At 37.6% G+C, this 27,051-nt stretch overlaps 1 protein-coding gene across 2 annotated transcripts in view; it reads left to right on the top strand.

Annotated features, from left to right (window-relative positions):
- The window catches only part of RANBP17 (RAN binding protein 17), a 240,644-nt gene that overhangs the window by 173,830 nt on the left and 39,763 nt on the right, over positions 1-27,051 (top strand). For both annotated transcript variants that reach the window (XR_015795121.1, XM_088134974.1), the window contains exons 20-22: positions 4,255-4,343; positions 8,528-8,635; positions 13,380-13,462. Coding sequence is in view for 1 of the 2 variants with exons in the window: in XM_088134974.1 (XP_087991100.1) it covers positions 4,255-4,343; positions 8,528-8,635; positions 13,380-13,462 (280 nt within the window). In the remaining variant the exon portion in view is untranslated. The remainder of the gene's footprint in view (positions 1-4,254; positions 4,344-8,527; positions 8,636-13,379; positions 13,463-27,051) is intronic.

A 27,051-nucleotide genomic window follows, 5' to 3' on the forward strand; every position in this document is an offset into this window, starting at 1 on the left:
ACTTTAATTCATATGGACTAAACCATCTTCCTTTTCTGTAGCCATGTCAATTCATTTGCCCAAATATATGCTTGAGTTTTTTGGTCTTATGAAATCTTTGGCTTCAAAGAGACAGAAGGTTGGAAGCATATTGGATAATAGTTGAAGGGACTTTTATGTTGAACGGAAATGGGCCTTGACTGAATTTTTTTTTTTAAATAAAGATAATCATTGAAACAAAAATCTCTGAGGTATGACCTGGATAGCAGGAATTATTCAGAGTATCATGCTAATGCTTTTGAAAATGTTAAAGTAGTACATCCAATAGAACCCTTTTTTCTGAAGGAGTGTTTTTGTAAATAAGGTTATATTGATGGCTCCTTATGAATCTAGTCCTAGAGAAAGAATTGTAGCATAATCAGACCCTGGAAAAGCTAGGTAATAGCTCAGTGCCCTACTCCACATAGACTGCTTTCTTAGAGATATTAAATTTGTAGGATTAGATGCTCTCAACAAAACAACTTCCTTTTACATATCCAGTGTGTTACTTTAATGTCTTGTAGGTGTTAAGAGGTTAATCTGTTTTGTCAAAGCTGTAAATACTGTATGTGACTCCTCTTTATGTACCTGTAGCACCTAATTTTGTATAACAGGGATGGACCCAAGACTACATGCAATCTCCAGACCTGTTCTTTGTAGCCCTGAAGCTTCCTTTGACCAATATTGCTGAAAATTGGAGGCATAATTTCCTATCATTTTGAGGCAGATAACAGATTAAGAGTAGTGCAAGTTCTGCTTCCCACAAACCAAGGAAAAACTAGCTCCTTCAGGTTCATATCACTTTACCACCCATTGTGCCTCTTAGGCTCCCCAAATAGTCCAGGCCTTGTTGCAAAACCCTAACCCAACCATAGTATAGAGAACCCAGTACTCTTGTATCCTAAGGCTCTCATCCTACCTCATCTATCTGATACTGTCCAGATTAGTACAGATGAATATGTAGCAATTGACCATGCTGGCATAAGTCCAACATGTCTGGAAGGCATTGAGTTGAATAAGACGTTCCTGACAAGACAAAAAATGGCAAAAAAGGAAGAATTTTCAGGAAAAAATACACATTAAAAATGATTGATTGATTGTATCACTTATACCTCACCTGTTTCAGTTGTTTCTGGGCGATCTATCTTAAAGATCCCCCAAACAGCAAAAACCTACAACTAAAAACAGGTTAAAATAATAAAACAGAGACAATAATAAAATTAACTAATTTAACAGCCTGTGAAATAGTTTATCACCTAAGGTAGGGTGAAAAAACGTTATTTTTGCCATTTTCCTCAGGTGGCTAGCTATTTCACACACTGTTGCAGTCACAAAGAAAGTCTGCTTCTTGGATCTCAGTGCAGGGATCCAAAGCCTTCCTGGTATGATCTCAGACACTAGACTTTATAGGTCAAACTCACCACTTTGAAATGGGTTTGAAAACAGATAGTCACCCAGTGCAGCACCCACAACACAGGTGTAATGCTCCTAAAACAGTTTTCATCTATCATCTCTGCTCTAATTGAAATTTCCGCATTACCTTCAAAGGCAACTTCAAGGACAGTCAACTGCAATAATCAAGCTTGGAAATGATGAAGGCATGAGTAACTATTGTCAGGTCCCTGTGCTCCAAAAACCAGCTATACCTGAGCAAAAGCTCTCCTGCCAGAGACCCACCTGTTGTGAGAGTCATGAGTCCAAGACATGCACACATACCTGATTATGGGGTTGCTTCAATCCCATTTAGAATTAACAATGAGTAGGTATTTTTCCATTGCTCTGTACCCTTTGAAAATTTTATTTTCAAGCCTATTATCTTTGTCCTCATGATTAGAAATTTAGTAAAAACTGAAACTGACATACTCTGATTTGCCAGATAATAAAGTTGTTATAGCTTATGTCATTGGGGCTTTCTGTGGATTCATAGGATTTAATGAAAGACACAGTGCAAACGCAGTTCTTTTCTGTTTTATTAAACCAAACAATATCTAAGTAAGCAAGCTACTTTCAGGTTTACACATTTCTTAGAAAGAGTTAGCAAGAATTATTTACTATTAGACAAAGCAAGGTTGTCTCTACCTCTTTCTCCTGCTGACACTCCTGTCCTCAGAAACTTTTTCCTGTACTCAAGATTGCAGCCTAAGCTTGCTCTAATTGCGTATGTTTTCAACCTGTTTTTTTGAACTGACATATCTTTACATGGTTATTTCTAATTTTCTCCTCAGAAATAAGGAAAAGCTGAATATACTAGCAGCAGTCTTTGTCACTCAGACTGGCACAGGCTTTCTCCTTCATTTCCTTCATGAAGATGTTCTGCCATGTTCGATCTCAGGATCATCTGTGAAGGATAGACAAGGTTCTACAATGCATCCTTCTCTTTGTTACTAGTCAGCTTTCCTTCCCTACATCTAACAACCCATTCTTCTTGGCTTTCTCTCATACAGCAGCTCAAAGGGGCTCAATCCTGTAAAAGCCTATGATGCTTCCTCCTTTTCATCTTCAGCAATTCTTCTTCTTACCCAACAACTTTCTTCAGCAAACTTCTCTGGGCTTGCCCTTGTACTAGTTAGTGTTCAACAGTGTTATAACTCAGTCCAACGTAAGTTAACCAGCCACATTACTTTATACTAAATAGCAAATCTTCAATAGGTAACACTGTCTAGATCCATTTTAGGTTATGCCAGCCATTTATACCTCTCTATCAAAGTTCTCGTTCCAATCCTTCTTCTCAGAGTTCTTTCTGATGTTCTTACTATTCCACCGCAGCAGCTCTTCTTTCTTCTATGGGAACATTTTCCTATGAGAAGTTAAGCTACCTATTCTACTCTTAACATAATCATGTTCATCAAAACAAAGTGCTTGTTTGGTTGTATGTGTGGATTTGTGAACAGCCAGCAAGAAACTATGGCTGAATGCAGAATGTCACACACACTTGTATATTGCATAGCAGTTTTAAGCCTGAGAATTAAGTTCCATGTAGTCTCATCTTATAAAGCTCCAGGAGAGCTCATTTTGATGTGGTGTGATACTGGTTCACTATATTGGCCAGAACACCTTATCTGGTCACCTTTCTTCCTTTGCGACATTTGGCAGCGTCCCTCCAAATTCTTTTTTTTCCCATCCAGAGTTTGGGCTGAATTTATATAATTGACAAATTCTGGAATGAAGACAACATTTTCTTTTATAACTTAAAAAAAAATTCTCAGGGTAACTATTTGGACCAAATTGTGTTCACTGAGTTGAAACAGGGATTTTTCACATCTTACGTGGCATGTTATTTAAGTATTAACCTAGATAGATTTTCTTATGCTGTTATCATGAATTAACCATGCTGGAGAAGTTACATGAACCCAGTAAGATGATCTAACAATAGATGCTTCTAATTAGGAATGACCTATGATAAAAACTAGTTTGGACCTACTGTAGTAAACATACTACAAGCGAATTGTGCGTATCTTACAAAAAATCCATTAGATTTCCTTTGCATTCTGATAATTCCTATGTATTCAAAAGTCAGTATGGTAGTATGTTTATCCATATACTGATCATAATACCAATTATCATTCTTTTCTTTTGAGGGTTCTGAAATTAAATAGTTCTGATAGCTTAACTTGTTACTTGAAGTGTCTGCAAAAAAGAAGATGCCTATGAACCTTGAATTCTATGTATGATTTTTAGGAAATGTCTACTAAATAGTTTCAGTAGCTGTTTAATAACAGTCAACATTTAAAAATTGAAACATTTTATACTAATATTTTCAGTGCATTTATTATTAATGTGTTGGATATACTCAGTAATATTTATGGAAATTTATTCATGTTTCCTGCTCATCAACTACTTTTAGCTGAAACATAAAATGAACTAATGCATTTTCTTCAAATTATTTTGAGTGATGATCAAGTTAGAAAAGTTACATCTGTGAAAATCCTCAATTTAGCAAGAAGGGGAAATGCAATAAGTTTTCATAAATGTATATTTTGAGCTTTACATGATTTTATATCTAATATTTAAACTCAGTTACATTGTTCTACGGCAATCTTTATTATATATTTGTAAACATTTGATGAATAGTAACATTTAAGGGGGAGACTTAAGCTCTAGCATTCTTTAGAGGGGAAAAAGACATTTACACTAATGAATTAAAATCAAATACTGTGCTCATTATTGGCTGATCATTACTCCATCTGCTCCATGCTAACGTGAAAATCAATTACTGTGTTTCTTTCCCACTGACAGCGTATGTTGATCGGACTGGCAAGAGATCTTCGAGGGATTGCCTTTGCTCTGAACACAAAGACCAGCTACACCATGCTGTTTGACTGGATGTATCCTTATTATACTATGACAATACCAGCTCTGTGCACAGAGGGATACCACGTCCTTTGCATTCGTTTAATAGTGTGGCACAGTGGGGAAGAGGAAACAAAGCTAAACGAACTAATGTGTAATCAGCTAAAATTACAGTACAGTTGCACTCATGCCATTATCTGGAAAGGCAACATTTGGAGAGAGACCACAAAGAGGTCACTTTTTTGGGTGGGGGGTTATACCACACTTAATCCCTAAATGTTCTCCTGCCTCTTTGAAACCCTGCAGTGCTTTAATAATTCTATAGCCCTTTAATTTACAGTGTGATATGTCTCTGCTTAGTTAAAGTATGTGTAAGTTCTCCTATTGTATACTTAATTTTCTTATACTTACTGCAGGAATCATATTTAGATGCATTGATTTCATTTGGTGCTATGAGGTCTCACATTACATCATAAATGATTTAGGCTAGCAGAACTTGCAAATTTCTATTTTGTTCTCTGTTTTATTTTAATAGAAAGCAAAAATTGGTTAATATCCTACCAATGCTGGATTATCACTTCTCTTTAAGAGCCAAGGTAACAGTTTGTGTACCTTGGTAATATTAATTAACCAAGTTACTATTAGTACATAAGACTTTCAAGAAAAGGGGGATTATACATCTCCTTAGAATCTTCCAACTGTTCTCTCTTAATGAAATCAAGAGAGCTTGTATTAGGAAGCACTTTATTCATCTGGACCTCACATTTACTGAGAACGTCAAAGAGTAGTTTAGATAGTGGAAAGTGTTCCATTCTGACTTTGTTTGAAATCACCTCAAACAATTTTTGGGTGTAGGTTTTCACTCTCATATGTATAAAAACTCTTTAAAATAAGGCCTCCTTCCTTAATACTAAAATTATTTTAAAGCTATTATGAAAGCTTTATTTTAAAAAACAAATATACAAACTAAAAAATTAAAATAGTGTAGAAAAATTATTTAACATCAAAATTAATACAAAACAGTAAAAGATGCACAAGTCTCCAGGCACTGTAGGATATATATTTTCTGTTAAACAGCTTTCTTCCTATTGTACTGCAGATTAATAAATGTTTATAAGAAACAACAACAACAAAAATCTTAGAATCACTTGTATCTGCCTTGAATTTTCAGTTTGAATAAACAGTTCTGAATGTGACTTTTGTCCACTAGATGGCAGAAATGAGCAGAATCCATAGTATTTCTTAGTTGATCTTTGACCTGGGAATCATTACATATATATAGAAGGGTTCTCTGTTAATGTTTAGAAGTATCTAGTCAAGCAAGCAGAACAGTAATGTTATCCTGCAAAATGGGATTGTTTGTAGCAGGCTTGCTTATACTAATTGGGTTTCCATAACAAATCAGACTCCTTGGAAAAAGGCCAAAGGCTTTTCATAATTGTATTGACAAGAAAATGAATATGATAAATGGTGTTCATTCAGTTGAGAAAAGATTTATAGTTTCTCCCTCTGGGCAAAGGATGAAGAGCAAATATATGTAATAATAAAAAAAAATCTGTTACAAAGTTGTAACAAATTTGATCTCTTATAAAGCTTTATTAAAATATCTCAAAATATTTTAAAGGCGTTTCTGATAGTAAGCTATAGGTTCTGTTTGGCCTATTCTTCTCTGAAAAGGAAAATAAGGATATGGAATTAAAAATATAAATATGAAAGTCATACATTTCTCCTGAAGTATTGATATGTCAAGCTGTCAGTGATTCAGGTGTTCCAGTTCAGAAGTTGATTTGTCTTGGTTAGTCAGCAGTAGGGTATATTGGCTGTACAGAGCATGCCTAAATATATAGGAGCAATATTTTTTTATAAAAGCATGTGCAACTGAACCTAAAAAAATGCAGTGACTGAGATATTTTTCCATAATTGTATAGTTCCATATTTCATTTAATAAGCTGTACATCCTTGGAGGCTCTAGTTACATTTAAAATGAAGAAAAGCTTTGCTATAAACAGTTCAACTCTCTTAAATTCTGAAAGTTCAGGCAACACATAGCCAGCATAGCAGAATAAGGCTCAACATCCATTTACAAAAACACTCTGGTTGGAGGAACTGGTAAAACTTTACTTGTGATTAGAAAAAGATAGATCTGTCAGTCACATGACTGTTTTCTACCTCTCTGTACCATTTTCCATGTATGAAAACATAAATATTTCATGCAGACAGCTTTCTTTTTCTTTCTTTATTTCTATAGCCTTTCCAAGTGTTCAGGAAGCTTTAGGTGAGGTGCAGGTTTTGTTCTAATCACTTAAGAGCAAATCCTACCTTATTTCAGAGAGCTATAGAATCGGTAGGTTCACACAATGCTAAGCCATAAATGTATGGGACTATACAATTATGGAAAAATATCTTAGGTTATCTGAGGAGCCATCTCGCCCCGGTTACTTCAGCCCGCCCTACTCGGTCCAGCAGAAGGGGCATGTTGCAGACCCCACCAGTTAAGGAATTTCGACTGGTGGGATCTAGACAGAGGACCTTTTCTGCTGTGGCCCCCACCCTATGGAACAATCTGCCTCCTGAGGTCTGGTATGTCCCCACTCTCATGGCCTTCAGGAAAGGGGTGAAATCCTGGCTGTGCCAGAAGGCATGGGGGCTTGCACCAGTCAAGGTGGCTTGTGGGGTGATTGACCTCGCCCCCCCGTCATCTTGAATGTTTTTAGTTTTTATGTACAGGGTTTGTTGTTTAGATTTGATTTATAATGGATTATTTATTTTAACTATTTATGGGGGATTTTTAATTGTTGATGGGGTTTCTGATTTTCACTGTGAGCCTCCCAGAGTCACCCGTTGGGGGGAGATGGGCAGCATACAAATTCAATCATTAATAAATAAATAAGGTTTTGGCTTAGTGTATGGTTTCAACCCACACAGTGTGGCTTAGCATTATATTATTATTGTTTTTAAATCCTGGCTTAGCCAAAGATTTTAAACTCAGCCAAGCTCTGTACAGATGCTTGATTCAATGTGGGATTCAGACAAATCCAGTAAATTTTGTTCCTGGATTTGTGAACTTCCTTCTCTGTATGGAACCTGCATCATAGGAAATGGTTAGAAAACTACTCCATTTGGAGTTCAGCTCCCCCACTTAGCTCCAGAATCATAGAATTGGAAGAGACCTGAGAGGTCACCCAGTCTAACCCCCTGCATACTGCAGGATTCACTACACTGTCCCCAGTAGATGACTTTCCAGCCTCCATTTGGAAACCTTCAGTGAAAGGGAAGAAACCACTCCATGCTTTAACCTATTCCACTAATTGACAGTTCTTACTGTCAGGAAGTTCTGTCTAATCCGTCTCTTCATCTTTGAAGTTTCATCCCATTAATTCTAGTCTTACTGGAGCAAGTGAGAATATGTCCGGCCCTCTACAGGGTGACGGCCCTCCAGATACTTGAAGACAGCTATCATGTCCGCTTTCAACCTTTTCTTCTGCAAATTAAACATACCTAGGTCTGGATTTGCTCCAGTTTATCCATGTCTTTTTTTAACTGGGGTGTGCAGAATTGAACGCAATGCTCCAAGTGTGGTCTAAGCAAGGCAGAGTAGAGCAAGATGATATTTCCCATGATCTGGACTTTGATGTTTCTCAAGATGTCATTTACCTTGTTTACTGATAGAGCTCTCTGGTTCCTGTACCAAAGGAATGACCTTTTAGCATTGATTGGATGTGAATGGCAAGCAATATACAAATGGTTTTAACATTAACAGTTAAAGGAACACTTCTTTTGTAGGCTTCTGGCATATGATGTTAGGGTGTTGAAAGTATTGCTATCTTAAGTTTTCTTCATAAACTTCGATGACAGTATTGCTTGTGATTAAATTAAAATATTGGGGGGGGTTATTTTGGTGAGAATCATTTGCAGTTAGTTAGACTATATGGATAAAATGGAGATCCCTATGTAACTTGTAGTGAGGTGAGCTATAAAAATTGAAAATGTAATTAATTAAAACTGAACATCTTACTGTAAGAACTTAATGGATATGCAACTATAAAACAGGGTCTTTCAGTGTACATTAGATCTCTATTTTAAGCATTTTGGCTTTGCTTTAATGAACATTTATAGCAACTAAAGAAAAGGCTCCAAATTTTAACCATGTTTTTAAGTAAGTTTAAGCTGTATGTGATGCATGTCATTTATTTTGAATCTTTAACATAACTTATAAAAGCTACCCATCATATCTTCCCATTCTTCAAACAGCTGTTGAACTGTGGTATCGTGAACCAGCATGTACAACTCCAATCTTGAAGCTTATGGCTGAGATGATGCAAAACAGGTACAGTTATTCTTGTTTAATTGGCTTGATAGTTCCCTTAACTACCATCAACTGCAGGATTTGCTTCAAAACAAAACTTTGTATTACCAGAAACCATATTTGTGAGGATATTTGTGCAATCAAGATGATGTAGCACTTAAAGCTACATTTTCATAAACCTTTTCATATTTGAAACTACTTAATGTAGCACAATCCTATGCAAATTCATTCAGATTAAGTCCCATAAGTTTGATGAAATTTAAATTAGTCCTGTGATTTTATCTGCACTTTTCTGATTCTGTACTAACTCACTCCCAAGAAAATGATGAAGATAGACCATCTTGCTGTTCTCCTTGCCAAGATACTTTCTCTTGACTATCATGAAGCAGAGCCAAAAACAATTAATGGGCATCTCCCATGATTTCCTTGGTGGGCATCCACACACAGCGGATACACCCTTTAAGAAAGAGAGTCCAGTGCACTCCCACTCTGAGAAAGTATCTGATCATTAGAATACAATGCACAATTTACTGCATAATTCCTACAGAAGTACCCAGGACAGTTATCCTATCTTCATATGAGCAACAGCTGTTTTTCCTTTTGTGAACTTGCCTTTTGATCATTGTCTTACAGTTTTTAATGGGTCACATAATGTTTAGGCTGAGAGGATGCAGTTTAGAATATAGTCACTGAATTTGCACTCATAATACTCTTGTAAACTAAATGTGCATTTGCAAATATATTTGGGTCTTTAAAAAGTAAATTCTACATTTACATGGCTGGGCTGTCTGTCACAAACAGGTGACCAGTCATAGGAATCAAAATTGAAATCAGTTTTTCAGTATTCTAGTTAATATTTATTAATTTAAGTCAACTCAATCTATAAACTAACCATTGAATGAATGGTAACATCTTATATAGTTACCAGATGATTGGTGATTTTAATTTTGGGTGATTTTAACACTGACCTATATTAAGCCCCTCTGAAGAGGCTTTGAAAAGGAGGGTTTTTTAAAAAAATTATGATGTAGCTTTAGAGGAAAGAGGTGCAAGAGGCACCTTTACAAATTTGAACAATGCTAAACAAGACAAAGAGGTATTAGTAGATTAAATCTCTAAAGGAAGGAAAGCTCATTGAAATATTTTGCATATTCATTGTATTAATTTACCTATTGGTATTCAGAAAGTCTGTATTGTTCCCATTAGACAATGTCATTGGGGATGGGTTTGCTTTTTCTTGAGTTGTGTACAGCATTAAGTTTTACAGGTTAAAATGCATAATACAATACACTTTGACATGGTGGAAATGTGTTACAGAGTATTAAATTGTGCATTATGATAAAATGGGGTTGCTTCCATTATTTATATCTGCCAGATGTTACTATTTTGTACTTTGTAGAATAGAAAGTATTATAAAGTGTTTCTGTGCAGCACAAAATCATAGCCTCTGTTAGGGAAGTCAGAATTTCTGGAATTTTCAAAGCATTTGTCTAGTTTGTCCATCTAAAACAATAAGACACTTTCATCCCATTCCTTCATTTAGGAAATGTCTGAAATAGCAAGGGAACATGTGGAGAATAGGCTCTGTCTACTCTGACTTTGAAACAAATTTATTCCTTCCTTCCTAATAGTTTTTCTTTGCAACCAGTCCACTTGTCATATGGAAGACTAAAAAAAAAAAAACAATTTAAATTGAATTACTTTCTTAGAAAGTGAATTTTGCTTATTAACTAAATATAGTTAATAATAGGAGGCAAAATTCACTTCCTAAGAAAGTAATGATTCCAATTCTAAAGTGTGCAGGTATTAGTGCTTTTTAAAATTTAGCTATTTTTTTGTGACTGCTACATTCCAGAACAAAACCACAATAATTAAACATTTTTCCTAATTATTTATATTGAGTAGTGTCCCTCAGGTTTGAGCTTTCTGCTCCTGACATCATTTGCCTTTCTCATTGCTCATGATGTGACACTCATTATCTGTACATGCTTCTTCTTTATCCCCAGATCCTGAACAAGCTTTTTATCCTTATTTCAAAATTTTGTGTACTTTCCTTCCCCTGCCCATATCTCTCCACTTATACATTTTGAGGCATCACCTGATATACTCAGCTCTATTATTCTCAACTGTCCAAAGATCTCCTGCTCCCTGAAGCAATCTTATTCATGCTTCTTATGATTTCCCAAAATGCCACAGCTCCCTTGCTTCCTTCAAATCAATTCAGAACTCACCTGTTCCATGAAGACTTTCAAGGCACTTGTTCACTGCCATGCCCACCCCATCACCTATTGTTAATTAAGCCTTTACATACAGAGAACAGAAATAACAATATCATCTTCTTTTGTTCATCACTATCTCTGTTCTGTTCCCATTCATGTTATCTATTTTGTCATTGTTGTCTATTTTTCCTAGGTGGTAAGCCCTTGAGACCCATATATTTGTTTGTTTGTTTGTTTACCTATATATGGTATTATATAACAGACAGCTTTTTCTCTCTTTGTCAAGGTGATTGTTTCTAATTCACTTTGCCATGATATCCATGCAGGAAATCCAACTGTATTACTTGCTAAGCTTCACAATCAATCTTGTGGAGCTAATTTATATATTAAGGTTGATGTGAAACATTTTTCCTGTCTTGTGGGAAGTGAATATTGTCTTTATTTTCACCAGTCAACACCCACTTTAAACTATATTTATTTTTAGACTTCTGTATCTTCCCTGGACTCCAAATGAATGCTGGTAAAATTTTCTGGGTACATGAAGGTTGACTAGTCAGTCTCAGATTCAGTTCATGAATTATCAACATTCAGATTTAGAGGTCCTGTGGCACCTTATAGCTCTCTTTTGAAGCTTGTACACTTCCCCAAACATAATTAAGGAGACTGCATCTCTATGAAGTAACTTTTAACACATTAGAAATGGCATTACATTTGTATGATGCCAGGCTGATATTTGCTAGTTAAGCTATTTAATATTTATTTATTCAATGTATGTTGAACTGAAGTAGTGAGTCCTTCATTCATTCCTTTCAGTGAATGTGTACAGAATAGCATGACTACTAGCCTATTTCCAGTTAAGTGTATCTGAGAGAAAATCTGGAACATACAGATAGTTGTTGACTTACGACCATTCATTCAGTGACCATTTGAACTTACAGTGGTGCTGAACAAAAGGACTTACAACCCATGCCTCAAGTTACAGCAGTTGCAGCACCCCCGCAGGCACATGATCAAAATTCAGATGCTTGGCAGCCCACCTGCACTTACAACCGCAGAGGCGCTTCAACTCCCCCACTCACCTGTCTCCCCCCATCTACACCCTTTTGGCCACCCTGCACCCTGCCTTGCAGGGTAGCAAGCAGCTCTAGAACCATGCAGCTCTGGGGCTGCAAGAAGCCCCTGAGCCACAGCACAGCACAAAGCTACAACCGCCTTAGCCTAGCCGTGCAAAGCTGCTCCAGAAAGCTTCAGCCACCCCACCCCACCCCAGCCCACCCCAACAAGCATTTATTCGCCCAGCTGCCTTTTCTCCCAGTTCCCCACACCAACCTTTTGCCTTTTTCACCCAGACGCCGAAGTAGAAGCACCTTGTTGCTTTTGCTGTCTCCTTTTCAGACCAAGCTTCTCCAGTGAACATATCCTTCACATGGCTCCCTGAGCCTTCGAAACGCTGTCTTCAGAAACCTGCACTGTGTTTTTAGAGCCTTCAGAAAAACAGGGCAGGTTTCTGAAGACAGCACAGAGCCTTTGGAAAGACAGGGCAGGTTTTGGAATTCTGCCGAATTCATTGCTTAGCAATGGAAATTCTGGTCCCAGTTGTGGTCGTAAGTCAAGGACTACCTGTATAGAATAATGAAAGTTACTGTCATTCAAGCATCTGTACTTTTTCTATCTCAATAATCATGATGCTTGCTTTTACATATAATTAATGAAGACTTGTCTATATAATATGTATGATTGCATGTTTTTAAAAGATTTGAAGCACATCTTCTTTAGAAGAAGCTGAAGACCTTCTTTAGAGGAGGAAAAAGAGCTTAGGCTTTTCTTATTCATTGTTACCATTTCTATTTAAAAAAAAGGTTAGGGGGACATGATGGAGATTTATTATAGTGTGAGGACATTAGTTAGTGTATTGGTGAGCTTCCCAAGACATCTGATGGGCTAAATGCACAATAGCAAGATGATGCATACGCAGGTAGGGAGTGCTCTTGCCTGCTGATCCAAATTGTGTTTGTTTCTAGATGCCCTATTCTCTTGTCCTCTCTCCTCCCCTCCCCTCCCCAACCTAACCATTTCCTTCCTATAGTACACACATTACATGCTTTGTCCATGTGAGTGAATGATGGGCTAGAAAAATTATTATGCTAGGCAAGATAAAAGGAAAGTTTAAGGGAGAAGACAACGGATAAGGTGGATGGATGGTATCAAAGAAATTATTGTGAGTTTCTTGGAAGAGCTGCAAGTTACTACTAGAAACTAGTTGAGATGACAATCATTTGTCCATATAATCAAGTTTGACTCGAAGGTACCTATTATTTTGCTTCTGAGCATGCCTCACTTGTTATTTTTGTCAGAATTTTTTCTCTTTAAGATTATTTTCTCTGCATCTGCTAACCTTACAACCCCACCAAGCTTGTTGAAACCCAAATAGCCCTGTTTTGGTTACATAGCTATCATAATTCAGGAGTTGAATTACCATTGATATTACATTACAAATGCTTGTTTCATCAGATTATGTAAAGATATGTTGCTGCTTTTTTCCTCAGATCTCAGCGTTTAAATTTTGATGTGTCATCTCCTAATGGAATTCTCCTCTTCAGGGAGGCTAGTAAGATGATTTGCACTTATGGTGAGTTTGGTTGATGATTTTTTACATATATTTCTTTGTATGCTTAATAAGAAAAGAGCACTTCCTTCTAATTAAGCAGGACTTGGCTTCTAAAAAAATACGTATATTCACACATCCAGTTGTGAGAATTTATGGTATACAATGTCTGTAGATAGCAGCTCCCTTTGTGTAGAAGGTTCATTAATCTATGAAATACATTCCTGAAGAGTTATCATCATTCCCTCTAACATTACAGTTGATTGATGCTGTGCTTATCAATTTGAAGCAGAATTAAGCCACCCAGAAATATAACAGATTTCTACATATATAGACATTTGTTTATACATTAAAAGAAAAAGGACATTTTAAGGAGCGAGGAAAGTTGGAAAGGTGGTTAAAAACAAAACCTCTTTTTCCCATGTTATTTCACCTTTCAGCAGAATAAAAAAAGAAGAGATATTTCAAAGGAAGGGTTCTATGAGCCCCCAAATACCAGTAGAAGTTGGCTAGAAATACTTTGAGGAATTGGAATATACTACAGTATTTTGTGGCAGTTGCATTTAGATTAGTTACTGTAAGAAAAACAATAGTTTTGTGTAAGTTACAGGCTAAGAGATTTATTGTGGCACAAGACTTCATAAATTAGAACTAACTTCATCCAATCCATGTACATTAAAATTAATAGACTTACTCTAATTACTTCTAGGAAATAATAGTTCGGATAAGGTACAGATCTACTTCATAGGCTTATAGAATGATAAGAGTCATAGAGTTGGAAAGAGTTCATTCAGGCCACAGAATCCAACCTTCCTGCTCAGTGCAAGAATCCATTTTCAAGCATCATCAACAGTTGGGTGTCTAGCATCTGCTTCAACATGTCCAGTGAACAGAAATCCACCATAACTGAATAGATTTTTTTGCTAACATTCAATTAGAATCTGCCTCCCTGTAACTGAAATCCATTATGGAGTGGTAGAGAACAAGCATTGATCACGTTTGATGTGATATAGGTCCAGGTTTTGAAGAATGCTATCATATCCTCCTTCATTCTTTTCTTTTCAGGCTAAACATTCCTGCTTTCTCTTTATAGAACTGAACTTCTAATCCCATAATGATCCTTGTTGACCTTTTCTGAATCTGTTCTAGTTTATTTGAATCCTTCTTGAAAGGTGGTGTGCCCAGAATTGGACTCAGTATTCGAGGTGGGGTCTAATAAATACAGGATAAACTGGAAGTGTTACTTCCTATAATTTGGTAACTGTAACTATTGACATAATCTAAAAGTTCATTTGTCATTTTTTGCAGCCATATCACACTGCTGACTCATACTCAGTTTGTAATCAGCTGCTAATTCAATATATTTTTCCCAGATATTGTCACATCATGTATCATTCATTCCATATCTGTGCATTTGATTTTTGCTTTGAAGTGAAGAATTTTGCATTTGTTTGATTTTTATTCTGTTATTGTTAGCCCATTTCTATAATCTATTAGGATAATTTTGAACTTTATTTCTATCTTCTAGAGCAGGGGTCGGGAACCTTTTTGTCTGAGAGAGCCATGAACGCCACATATTTTAAAATGTAATTCCGTGAGAGCCATACAATATGTTTAAAACTAAATACAAGTAAATGTGTGCATTTTATGTAAGACCAACACTTTTAAAGGAGGTTAGGCCCAAGCCGGGGGCTGCGATTTTCGGCCACTGGTGGAAAGTGGCACTGTGCCTGAAATATGTCTCATACCTCGTTGGGGCCACAAACAGGGCCAGCCCAAGATGAGGACTCACCCAACAGAGCAGGGGCAGCGGAAGCAGGATGCAAAGCGGTGCACCCGGATCGCATTCGCGTGGGCCGCTGACGGGAGCTAGGCCGAAGCCGGGGCCTTGATTTGCGGCTGCCTGTGGAGGACGATGCGGCTCCAGGCCCGTTTGGCCGTGGATGCTGCGGGGCAAGGTAGGGTGAGTCCCAAGGATGCCGGATGCGGATGCGATGCGGAGGAGGGCGTGGCCTGCGCTCGGCGGATAGAAGACGTGTTCTAAGCCTTGCCCCGTTATTTTTTTTATTAAAGATTTGGCAGCGAGCCAGATGCAGCCATCAAAAGAGCCGCATCTGGCTCGCGAGCCATAGGTTCCCAACCCCTGTTCTAGAGCATTAGCTATCCTACCCAATTTTGTCTCATCTACAAATTTAATAAGCATTTCCTTTACCTTCTCATCCAAGTCATTGCTGAGAATGTTGAAAAGTACAGGATCTACAGTAAAACTTCATGCCTGCTCTCCACTTTCAGTTTATTGAGAAACTATTGATGAACACTTTTTGAGTATGAGTTCCAAGACAGCAATGTATCTGTTAATAGCCATGCCTTCATCCTTATTAATTAACTTGCTAAGTAGAATGTTATGTGGTACTTTGTTAACTGTTGTGCTGATATCAAGATATATTACATTTGCAGCATTCACATAATATATTAAGGAAGTTAACCCATCAAAAAATGAGATAAAATTAGGCTGGCAAAATTTGTTCTTGACTAATTCATGCCAGTCTGGTATTTGCCACAGTACAGTGGTACCTTGGGTCACGAACACTTCTGTTCATGAACAATTCGGGTCACGAACAGCACCGTTCGCAAAATTTTGCTTCCGTTCGCGAACTCCGCATCGGGTGACGAATAGGATCCGTGGCCATTTTCCCTGCCATGACACGTGGTCGTGGCTTCCTGTAGGGAGGGGGACTCTCCCTCCAAACAATAACCGCCTCCCCACCCACCTTCCTGTCCTCTACGCCAGAAGTCACCTCAAGCAAGGTTAGCGTTCTCTCTCTTCATACTGTACTGTACTGTACTTTGTTTCATATTTTTGTGGTTTAAAAAAAAATACATATAGTTCAGAACGGATTAACTGTATTTACACTGAACCTTATGGGAAAATTTGATTCGGGTCGTGACCAAAATCGGTTGGCAACCAAATTCGTAGGGGTCAGAACGGATTAACCGTATTTATATTGAACCTTATGGGAAAATTTGATTCGGGTCACAACCAATTCGGGTCGCGACCAGAGTCGTGGAACGAATTAAGTTCGTGACCCGAGGTACCACTGTACTTCAAAGTGCTTAGATCACTTTGTGATCCACCGTAGCATCCAGATACTGGTATCAGACAAACTGACCTATATCTGAATCCATCTTTCCATCTTCTTTAAAGATGGAGGCAGCAGGCAGCGTTTGTCCTTCAGTCATCTGGCAGTTCATTTAATCTCCAGGAATTCCCAAAGAAAGTACATAGGTTTTGGTCAGATTGTCTGCTATTTTCTGTGATACCTTAGGATGCAATACATCTCATATTTCCTGACCATGTTCTATCATTCTCAAGGTCCACTTCTGCCCATTTATCCTTCTCTTCCCACTTTTTAGGTGAGATATATATCCTCCTTGTAGAGAAGATTGATCCAAACTAGAAATTTAGCTTTTTGTGTGTGTGTTCAGGTCTTTGTTATTTTTTTGTGCAGCTACACTGACGGCTTCTGTTGCTTTTCTCTTCTGCCCCGGCCCCAAGTTGTTGCAACTGTGCTTTTATTGTCTTCTTTTTTAGGAATTCCCACCCATTTTCAACTCTTCTGTCCATTAACTTCTACCATAGAATCCCACGGAATTCTCTGAGTTTGTTTCAATCCACTTGAAAGATGTGGTTCCACTACATTCAGCTTTTTTCCTGTAATAATAACTCCAGCATTTACACGCTCATTTTCCTTCCAAGTTCCTGCTGTCTCCACTTCATTATCAAAGCCTTCTCTATTGGGTAGTATTGTCCCCTTACTTTTAATCCAAATTTCTGCTGAACAGTAAATACAGGTTAATTCATTTAGATTTCAAAGTAAATGAGGGTTCTTGTCACATGCAGTACAATTCTACCTCCATTTCTATTACTTCAGTTCCTTTTATTAAAAATATATCCTTCAACTCCTATTTTAAAATCATCCCACCAGCTCTGCATTCTACCTGCTAAACCTTTTTTGCCTTTTTGTACTATGAGCTTAAGGTCATGTTGTCTATTTCCCATACTGTGAACATTATTTATAGACAATGAAGGCCATGAAGTTATGAGCCAGTGTTCTTTCTCCTTTTTCATCAAGAAGTTTAATAGGCCCCATTACAGAAACACTCCCACTGGGTGAATCCATTAACATGCCAATATGAGGTCCAGCAGCTTAGACAGGGACGCCACTGTCTTAAGTACTGTACAAGAGTAGCATGCCTAGTTTGTCCTTGAGCCTAACTACATAAACAGGGCCTCATATTTGGTCCTTCGCAAAACAGTGTTCTTGTAAACCACAGTACAACCCATTTTGCCTTGTGTTATAGCCCTGGAAAAGGGCATCAAGTGGAAATCATAATGTAATCATGTTAACCAGTCCCAGTTAGCAGGCTAGCTGCCCTGTTGTGAAGTAACTGAAGTTTCTTCTGTTTTCAGAGATAGGCAGATCCACATATAATGCATTACAGTGGTTCAAATCAGGGGTTACCACTAGATGCACAACTTATAAAGCTTCCAGTAATGATTCAAGACTACCTCAACATTCTGCACTTATCCTCCAGGGAGAGTGCAGTCCCATCCCTAACAGGTTGAGGGCTGCATAAATGGGCAAAGAACCTTTCAGGGAACCTGTATGGGTCTTGCCTGGAATTAACCTCATTGTATCCTTTATTCTGCCCACATACTGGTTCAGACCATTAATTATCTACCTATTTTAGAGGAGGAACAAACATAAAACCTAGTCATCACACATAATATTGGTTATATCTCAGCACATATCGCATGATAACCTCTCCCAGTTACCAATATAAGGCACCTGCTTATGTTCCAGTGATGAAGGATTGATTTAATTATAGACCTTATAATGTTACAACTATTTTTCCTTTGAAACCAAACTTTACAATTCCCAAAAGCTTTTAATTGCTAGATTGTAGGTAAAGTTTTAAAATGAATTGTAGATGATATTTTTTCTTGTACTAAAATAAGGATAAATTTTGTAGATAAATTTTTGATTAAACAAATAACAAAATAGGCAGATTTGTAATTTAATTTTTTTCCAAATTATCTGGGCAGGGGCTCACTCTTTGCAGTGTGGGACAGATCTTTCACTCTGTGGGATACACTATTGTTAGGCATTTCTGTCTGGGCAATTTTCACAGCCATGCTCTACATAATTTGAAATAGAGGCTTTGTTTAAAATGCAAATTGTATCAGCTTGGAAGGACTGATAATAGTCAGAAATCAGGGGGGAAATATTAGCCCTTTCCTTCTTTACTGAAGTCCCTTACCAGAATCTCTTTCTGAATTTCTTTTGGGTGAAGAAACCCTACATTGGCTCCAATTCGCCTTTTTACTATATTGCTACATATTTGCCTTTGTTTATGCATTTATCTTGATCTTTGTTGCTGAAGTGTATTACATCAGTTGGGACTGCTTAATGCAGTGTTGGGACAGATTTCTCTCTGTGTGATGGACTATTTCACACATTTCTGTGCATGGTGCTATCTCCAAGGAGAATAAGGGGAATTTCTCTTTTTTATGGTGCACTGGGGCACCTTTCCCTATGTTGAGCAAAAAGTGATACAACAATGATCATCCCAGAACTTTAGGAAAAAAGCAGATTGATTTCATAAAGATAAAAGAATATAGGTTGACACAATCTGAACTTCAAGTAAAAAACTTAAAGTTGGCATTGGCTACCCCTCTACACATTTATATCTCTATGATGAAAGTAAGCTATACTTTTTTTATATATTTTGCCTTGGGAGTTGGGGTGGGAAACCTATTAAAGACTAAGATGGTGAATCTGTGCCATTATTCAAGATTCTCTGGCAGTTCATAAAAGAAACTTTTCTCAGTTATTCTGATTGTTTGGAGGGGAAAAAGGGTCCTCTACCTTATATTTTCAGATGTACTGTATGTTGCACCATCTAAAATCATGCTATTTTTTCTGAAGAATTCATATAAACCCTAAGACCTTTGGAGTTATTGGTTAGATCCTGGGAGGCTTGTCAAGACTGTTCCACTGTCTATCCTAGTGGCATCCCCCAGATACTTTCAATTTTAATTCCCATAATCGTTGCCTTGTTAGCCTGGGTTTATTGGGAGTCTGAACAATCTGGAAGTAATTAGACTTATCAGGTGTATCTGAATGTAGCTAATAGAACAGTTATCTGCAAAACAGGGTGAAAAAGACTTGTTCTAGACCCTAATATACTGCATTGCTCCAGGTTTTGTTTTTTGTTTTTTAATTCTTCTACCTCACAACCCTCACAGTTTTGGAAGACTGACAGAAAAATAATATTTTCAATATGCTGTATTTTATTTATCTACATTCTGTCATGATATACTTTGATGTAAGTTTTTAATTTTGTTGCAGCTTTCAGCTGTTCTAGCAGTTACTGTTCAGGGTCAGCATCAAGGTTAGCCACAGTAGCACAGAACAATTTCCTGTTCTCGTAGACCAGGTAACATTTGGATGAGGATTACATTTTACCACTTTTCCAGTAGCCAGGGACATTATTTCTAATGAGCTTTAAATTGCTTCTAGAACATCTATTGTGCGAAACGTAGTGTTGTAATCCATTCCACTCTTATGGCTTAGTATCATGTATCTTTTTAAAGAAAAAGTTATTTTTTGCTGTCTAATAAGTATTATTAATTTTTAATCAATTGTTCATTTTTAATAATGGAGCATATTTTATATCCATTGTTTATTCTATTTAGAGCATTCATAGCAATGGTAGTAACATTTTGCAAATCTATAGGTACTGGCAGATTTTACAGTAGTAAACAGTAGTTTAAAAATACACAAGCCCCTATTTCTCTCTGTTTTTTAATGATAGTTCAACCATGCCAATTTGATTTAAATAATATCTTGCTTCTGTCACTTAAATAAATTTTGATTTGTGTTTATCCAATTTGTGACAGCATAACACTTCCTAAATTCTTTCTTTCTGCTAAATAGTACTGTGCTGAGTTCAGCTGTATATCTAAAAACATTAACTGTTAAAAATACTCTCCACAACAACAAATAAATGCTACAATTGTGAGACAGCTACTGGAAAGTTCATCCCCAAGATATTACAGCTGCTTATGCTATAGCGCTGCAGTATTCAGTCAGCTACATTGTGTGAATGACAAAATCCAGTCAATTGGGGCAATGTCCACTCCTTGACCACTGTATCCTACTAGAAGAAGAACTGGAAATACACAGTGGTTCAGAAAAAGCAACCCTCTCCATGACAAAACTCATTGCTAAGTCCAGCCCACAGAATATATCTCCTAAAGAGCGATTGGCTGAAAAACCCAAGTCATGCCTGCCTCCTGGCTGAACACTGTAAAGGGGCCAGTAATATAATGAAATCTGCCGATGCTGCCCTATTGCAAGGATTTATGGGACTCTAGGAAGTACTGGATGGGGGATTCTGAAAATGACAGCCCTTGATTCAGTTAGTGTGATTGTGTGGTGCCAAAACCAGTGGTATGGCCATTTAACTTTGTTAGCAATTGACTAAGTGTGGTGTGTAAAGATTAGAACTCATGGAGCACAGTGGAACTTTAGTTTTAATTTTAAATAGTAATTTCAGGTAACAGTTGTATTGCCTGCAAGTTATGCTTGCTACTGTTTTAAACTATAGATTGGATATTCTGTAGTTTACACATCCATATCACATGAAAAATGCCTTCATTTGAGAGGCGGCATAGTATCAAATAATCACTGGTTAGCTGTTACTAAAATATATAGGGGTTTAATTACACTTGGAATGGAGTGTACTATCTGCTGCACCAGCAGAGTATCAAAAGGCTGTATATTTGTATTTTAACATTTAGAAATAACTGAAAGCTTACTGTATTAAACTACATTAAATCAAACATAATGTAGTTTAATACAGTATTTTACAGAAAAAGAAAAAATTAGGCAAGATGATAATCTTGAACTCTTTACTTTCTCTCCTAAGAAGCCAGTATTATAGACCCAAACTATAAACATGGCTTCTTCATTTATTTAGTTCTCTTGCTACCAGATAGATCCAAGTGCACAGTGACAATGCAGCGTGCTCCGGCACTGTTTCTTCAAATGTGTATCCCATTGTAGTCAGTAAGATTTTCCTAGGTAAAGGTGCTGATTCTTCCTACACTTGGTGACATTCGTTTGGACTTCAGAAATTTTACAAGTTAGCAAATCAGTCTCCTTATTCACCAGAAATAAATTAAAGCTCTTGCTATCAGGCAGATTTAAGAAAACCTAAACATATATTGTAACAATTAATTTAGTTTTGTTTTTTAGAAAGGGTAAAGATAAAATGGTTTGAGCCCACGTCTGTAATAGCCTTGGGAAACTATGTGAGATTCTGAAGTTGATACATATCTATTGAATGTATGGGCTGCCAAATTGTAGTTGACTCAGAGCAGCTTACAACAATATAAAACACGATAAAGCCACTACAGTATGAAAATCAAAATAAAACAAAGCTAACCTTAATCATTCATACTATCAATAAACTAACAAATAAAGAGTTTCAGTTTCAGGTGATGCACAATCATTCTCCAAAATTTCTCCAGAAGAGTGGTCTTTGCTACCTTTCATTAGGCCAACACCGCGGGGGCCAGCTTAGCTTCTAGACGATGGCTGTTCAAGAGTATAGCTACCATGATGGAAAAACAGTGTTTCCTGACTTCAGCCCCTCTCACCTGATGAAATTGTGCCACTATAAACAGCTTCTCCTGGGAAGATCTGCTCAGACAGCTTGATTCTAATGGAAGTCAACAATCCAGAAGTTACTTAAGGGCCAAGCCATACTGGGGCTTATAAGTCAGCTTCCAGGTACAATTCAAAGTGCTGGTTGCTACTTTTAAAGCCTACATGGCTCCAGACTGGTTATCTGAGAGACTGCCTTCTGCTATATTTATCTGCCTGGTACCAGGTCAAACAGTATCAATTCCCTCCGAGTTCAGTCCATTTGAGACTGTTGTCTGACAGGACCTCAGAAGCAGGCTTTTTCAATAGCTGCCCGCCATTTTGGAACTTCCTTCCTGGAGAGGTTTGGCTATGTCACTCCTGGGCTGTAAGAACACTGTTAAGACACACTTAGCATAAGAGGAGAGAAAGTGTTGATTGATAGGGTGGTTGTGAGCACATTATTACAGTATTTTGCTGGTTTTATTATTTTATTTTGATCAGTCCTTTTATGTATTTTTGTGACCTTTTTTTTCTTTTTTAATTATGACATTGTTAGCTGCCTAGAGCCTTCTGGGATTGGTGGCATATAAATAAATAAACAAACAGTAGGAACCAGTGTCTGAAGAAGAGTTGTTGACCTTATTTCAAAAGTAAAATCTGGTAAGGCTCCCAGCCAAGGTAATATACCCACTGAATTTCTTAAACAAAACCTAGATTGGTCAGGCCCACTGTTAGTGGCCCTATTTACTACCGTAGGTAGTCACACTGATGATGTTACCTAGTTGGGTAATAAAACATCTGCAAGCAAGCAACCAACCAAGCTCAGAGAGCACCAAGAACTCCACAGTTGAACCCTGAGCTACAGATATTCTCTTCTGTTGGATAGTTAGTTCTGATTTAATTCCCTCAGGCTGGAATAGGACTATAATAGTTCCCCTAAGAAGGGAAAATTGGAAGACCCTGTTAATCATAGGCTGATTAGCTTGCTATCAATCCTGGGAAAACTCTATGCTAGACATTTAAATGAAAAATTAACCTCCTACCTTGAGGAGCACTTTGTTTTAACAAATGCTCAGACTGCTTTTAGAAAAGGCAGATCAACAATTTATCAGTGTTATACATTATACTACCTGGCAGGAAAACTATTTGCTTCCTTTATAGATTTTAAGGCCGCCTTTGATTCTGTTAATAAAACCAAACTCTGGGTTAAAGAGAATTTGGCTCCAGGTAGATGTCTTACATACTGAATACAGGCATTATGTCAAGATAATATAATGCTGTTAGGCATGAAAGCCAGCTGGGTCGTTGGGCCAGTCACTCTCTCTCAGCCCAACCCATCTCACAGGGTTGTTGTTGTGGGGAAAATGGGAAGCAGGAGTATTAGGTATGTTCACCACCTTGAGTTGACCGAGATAGATTGATCTGTTTGTTTGTAAAATATATTTATTTATTGTGGGAAATAATAATAATGATAATAATGATGATAATAATAATATCAGGAAGGAGGAGGAGGAGGACAGATGCAAGCAAGCTAGAACAGGTGAAAGAAAAGAAGCTGAAGAACAAGAAAACCAAAGAATACCTGATCAAGAAATTAACTAGAGACAAGGAAGATCAAAGAAGCACTGGAAATAATAAAGCAGCAAATAACATAGCCAAGAAAATTAACAGATACGAAACTGAAATTGCACACTCTAGCCAGAATCTCCAATTTCAGTCGAATCAGAAACATTTCTACCAATCCATCAGTGGAGAGACTGCAATGAGCCAGCCAATACCTGACAAAGAAGAAACAGGGCAGTTCTGGACACAGCCGTGGGACAACCCAAAGAAATACAAGAATGCAGCTTGGATAAAGGAGGTGGATAAGAATAAAAAAAAAAGCTGAAATGAAAGAACTTGTAATAACAGCAGAAATTATGGAGAAAAGGGCAAGGAAGATCAAGAATTGGTCAGCACCAGGTGAAGATGAACTGCATGGTTTTTGGTTGAAACATCTGACTGCTCTGCACCCACTCAATTGCCAAGCAGTTTAACAACATACTGCAAGAAGGTAAAATTGAAGATTGGTTAACATCTGGCAAAACCTACCTGATGATGAAAGATCCAACAAAAGGGGCAGCACCAGGCAGCTATAGGCCAATTACCTGATTGCCAACAACTTTCAAATTGCTAACTGGCATGGTAGCTGATGCAGTCCAACAGTTGAAAGCAAGCTGTTTCCATCTGAGCAGAAAGGAAACCGCCCAAACAGCAGAGGGACCAAAGATCAGCTCCTAATTGACAAGATGATTTTGGAAAACCGTATGAGAAGGAAGACCAACTTGAATGTAGCTTGGATTGATTACAAGAAGGCATTCAATGCCCTGCCGCATAACTGGATAATCAAATGCCTAGAAATAACAGGAGTCAGTAGAAACATCAGAAGATCAGTGGCACAGTGGAAAACACAGTTGTTGGTCAGTGGTGATAGACTGGGAGAGGTTAACATCAAGAGAGGAATCTTTCAAGGAGACTCAGTATCACTACTACTCTTTGTTATTGCATTGATTCCTCTGTCAACAATACTGAACAAGTCAGGCCATGGTTATCAAACATCTCCTTTACATGAACAATCTGAAGCTGTATGGAAAAACACCATCTGAAATGGAATTGCTGCTCAACACTGTCTGAATATACAGCCAAGATATTCCAGTGGAGTTTGGACTAGACAAATGTACCACCGTTGCCATCAACAGAGGAAAAATAGTGAAAACTGAAGGAATCAAGATGCCCTATGGAAATAACATCAAGAGTCTGGATGAAAAAATCACTACAAATACCTGGGCAACCCTCAAGCTGACAACATCAAGCACACTGAAGTCAAGAAGAAGGTTAGTAGTGAATACATCAGAAGAGTGAAGAAGATCTTAAAGTCCAAACTCAGTGAAGGAAATATCATTGATTAACACCTGGGTAATTCCAGTCATTAAATACACAGCTGGGATAGTGGACTGAAGCTGAATTAGAAGCCCTAGATAGGAAGACCAGAAAAATAATGACAGTGAATCCTGCCCTTCATCCGCACAGCGATGTTGACAGACCAAAGAACATTGGTGGTGTGGAATGTTGCAAGTACACCAGACAGTTGAAGAAGAAAAAAGGGCATTGGAAGAATATCTGAAGGACAGTGGAAAAAATGCACTAAAACTAGTACACCATGAAGGCTTACTGAATACCAAAGAGACCAAACTGGCCTATAAGAAAGACCAAATGAAGAATAGAAAAGAGACATGGCAAGGCAAAGTATTACGTAGCTGTATTGTCGAAGGCTTTCACGGCCGGCATACGATGACTGGTGTGGGTCTTCCGGGCTGTGTGGCCGTGTTCTGGAAGTTTTGTTTCCTAACGTTTCGCCAGCACCTGTGACCAGCATCTTCAGAGTGCAGGAGCACAGACAGGAGCAGTTTCCTGCACTCTGAAGATGCCAGTCACAGGTGCTGGCGAAACGTTAGGAAACAAAACTTCCAGAACACGGCCACACAGCCCGGAAGACCCACACCAGCCATATTACGTAGCTATTACACAAAAAAACTAGCAGGCAAAGCTAGTTTTTTTTTAAGAGCAGGAAAGTTTTTTGTTTTAAGAGCAGGAAAGTTGAAGAAAGAGACAGAGGGGCTAATTCTGGCTGCACAAACAAATGCATACAAAGCCAGAATTGAGAAGACAGCAACAGGCAGCAAATGCTGTCTCTGCAAAGAAGCTGAAGAAACAGTGGACCACCTAGTTAACTGCCGCAAGAAGATTGCACAGACTGATTACAAACAATGGCATGACAAAGTAGCAACAATGGTGCATTGGAATATCTGCAAGAAATACCATTTGCCTGTAAGCAAGAACTGGTGGGACCACAAAACAGACAAAGGAATCGAAAATGAAGAAGCTAAAGTGCGCTGGGACTTTAGAATTCAAACAGAAAAGCATCTGCCACACAACATCCCAGATTTAACAATTATTGATAAGAAAAACAAAAAAGTCTGGATAGTGGACATTATAATATCTGGAGACAGCAGAATAGAAGAGAAAGAACTGGAGAAAAATCACAAAATATAAAGACCTGCAGATAGAAGTACAGTAGAACAACTGTGGCAAAAGAAAGCAAAGTTAGTACCAATAGTAATTGTACCTTGGGTGCAAACCCAAAACATCTGGAGCACCACTTGAAGACCATTGACATTGACAAAATCACCATCAGTCAGTTGCAAAAGGCAGCTTTACTTGGAACAGCTTATATCCTGCGACAGTACTTTTAACACCAGCAAACAACATCTGCCTATCCCAGGTCCTTGGGAAGGACTCAGTAGGTAGATAAAAATGCCAAATCCAGTCTAAACACCTGGGTGACTGTGCAACCGACCATCATCATCATCATCATAGATATTATATACAACAGAAAAGGTGTACTTATAAATGACATAATAATGAATAAGGGTGTGAGATAAGGTTGTATTCTAGCCCCAACACTCTTTAATATCTATTTCAATGATTTGGAGACTATATTACTTCATGTTGATGGCTATTATCCATTATTAACCAAAAGGAAAATTATTCTTCCAAGTACTAGATTGGGTTTGAAATGCCTACTTGAGACACTAGTCAAGTATTGCCAAAATAATAAATTAAAAATCAATTATAAAACTAAAATTATGTTTTTGGAGAAAAAAATAAAAAAGTATAACTGTAAAATTCAAGATTATATGATTACACAAGTTGAGAATGTTAATTATCTGGGCATTTTATTTAACCATGCTCTGTCCTGACAACATCATTGCAAGGCAGTAGTTTTAAAAGTAAAACCTACTATGAAGGCCTTTTTTCAGTACTTTTATTCAAAAAGAGGAAGATTTGTCGCTGTAG

Source organism: Python bivittatus, unplaced genomic scaffold, assembly GCF_059951505.1.
Source record: "Python bivittatus isolate LINGU-HERP-01145 unplaced genomic scaffold, Pbiv_v1 ctg000020_np1212, whole genome shotgun sequence".
NCBI lineage: Eukaryota > Metazoa > Chordata > Lepidosauria > Squamata > Pythonidae > Python > Python bivittatus.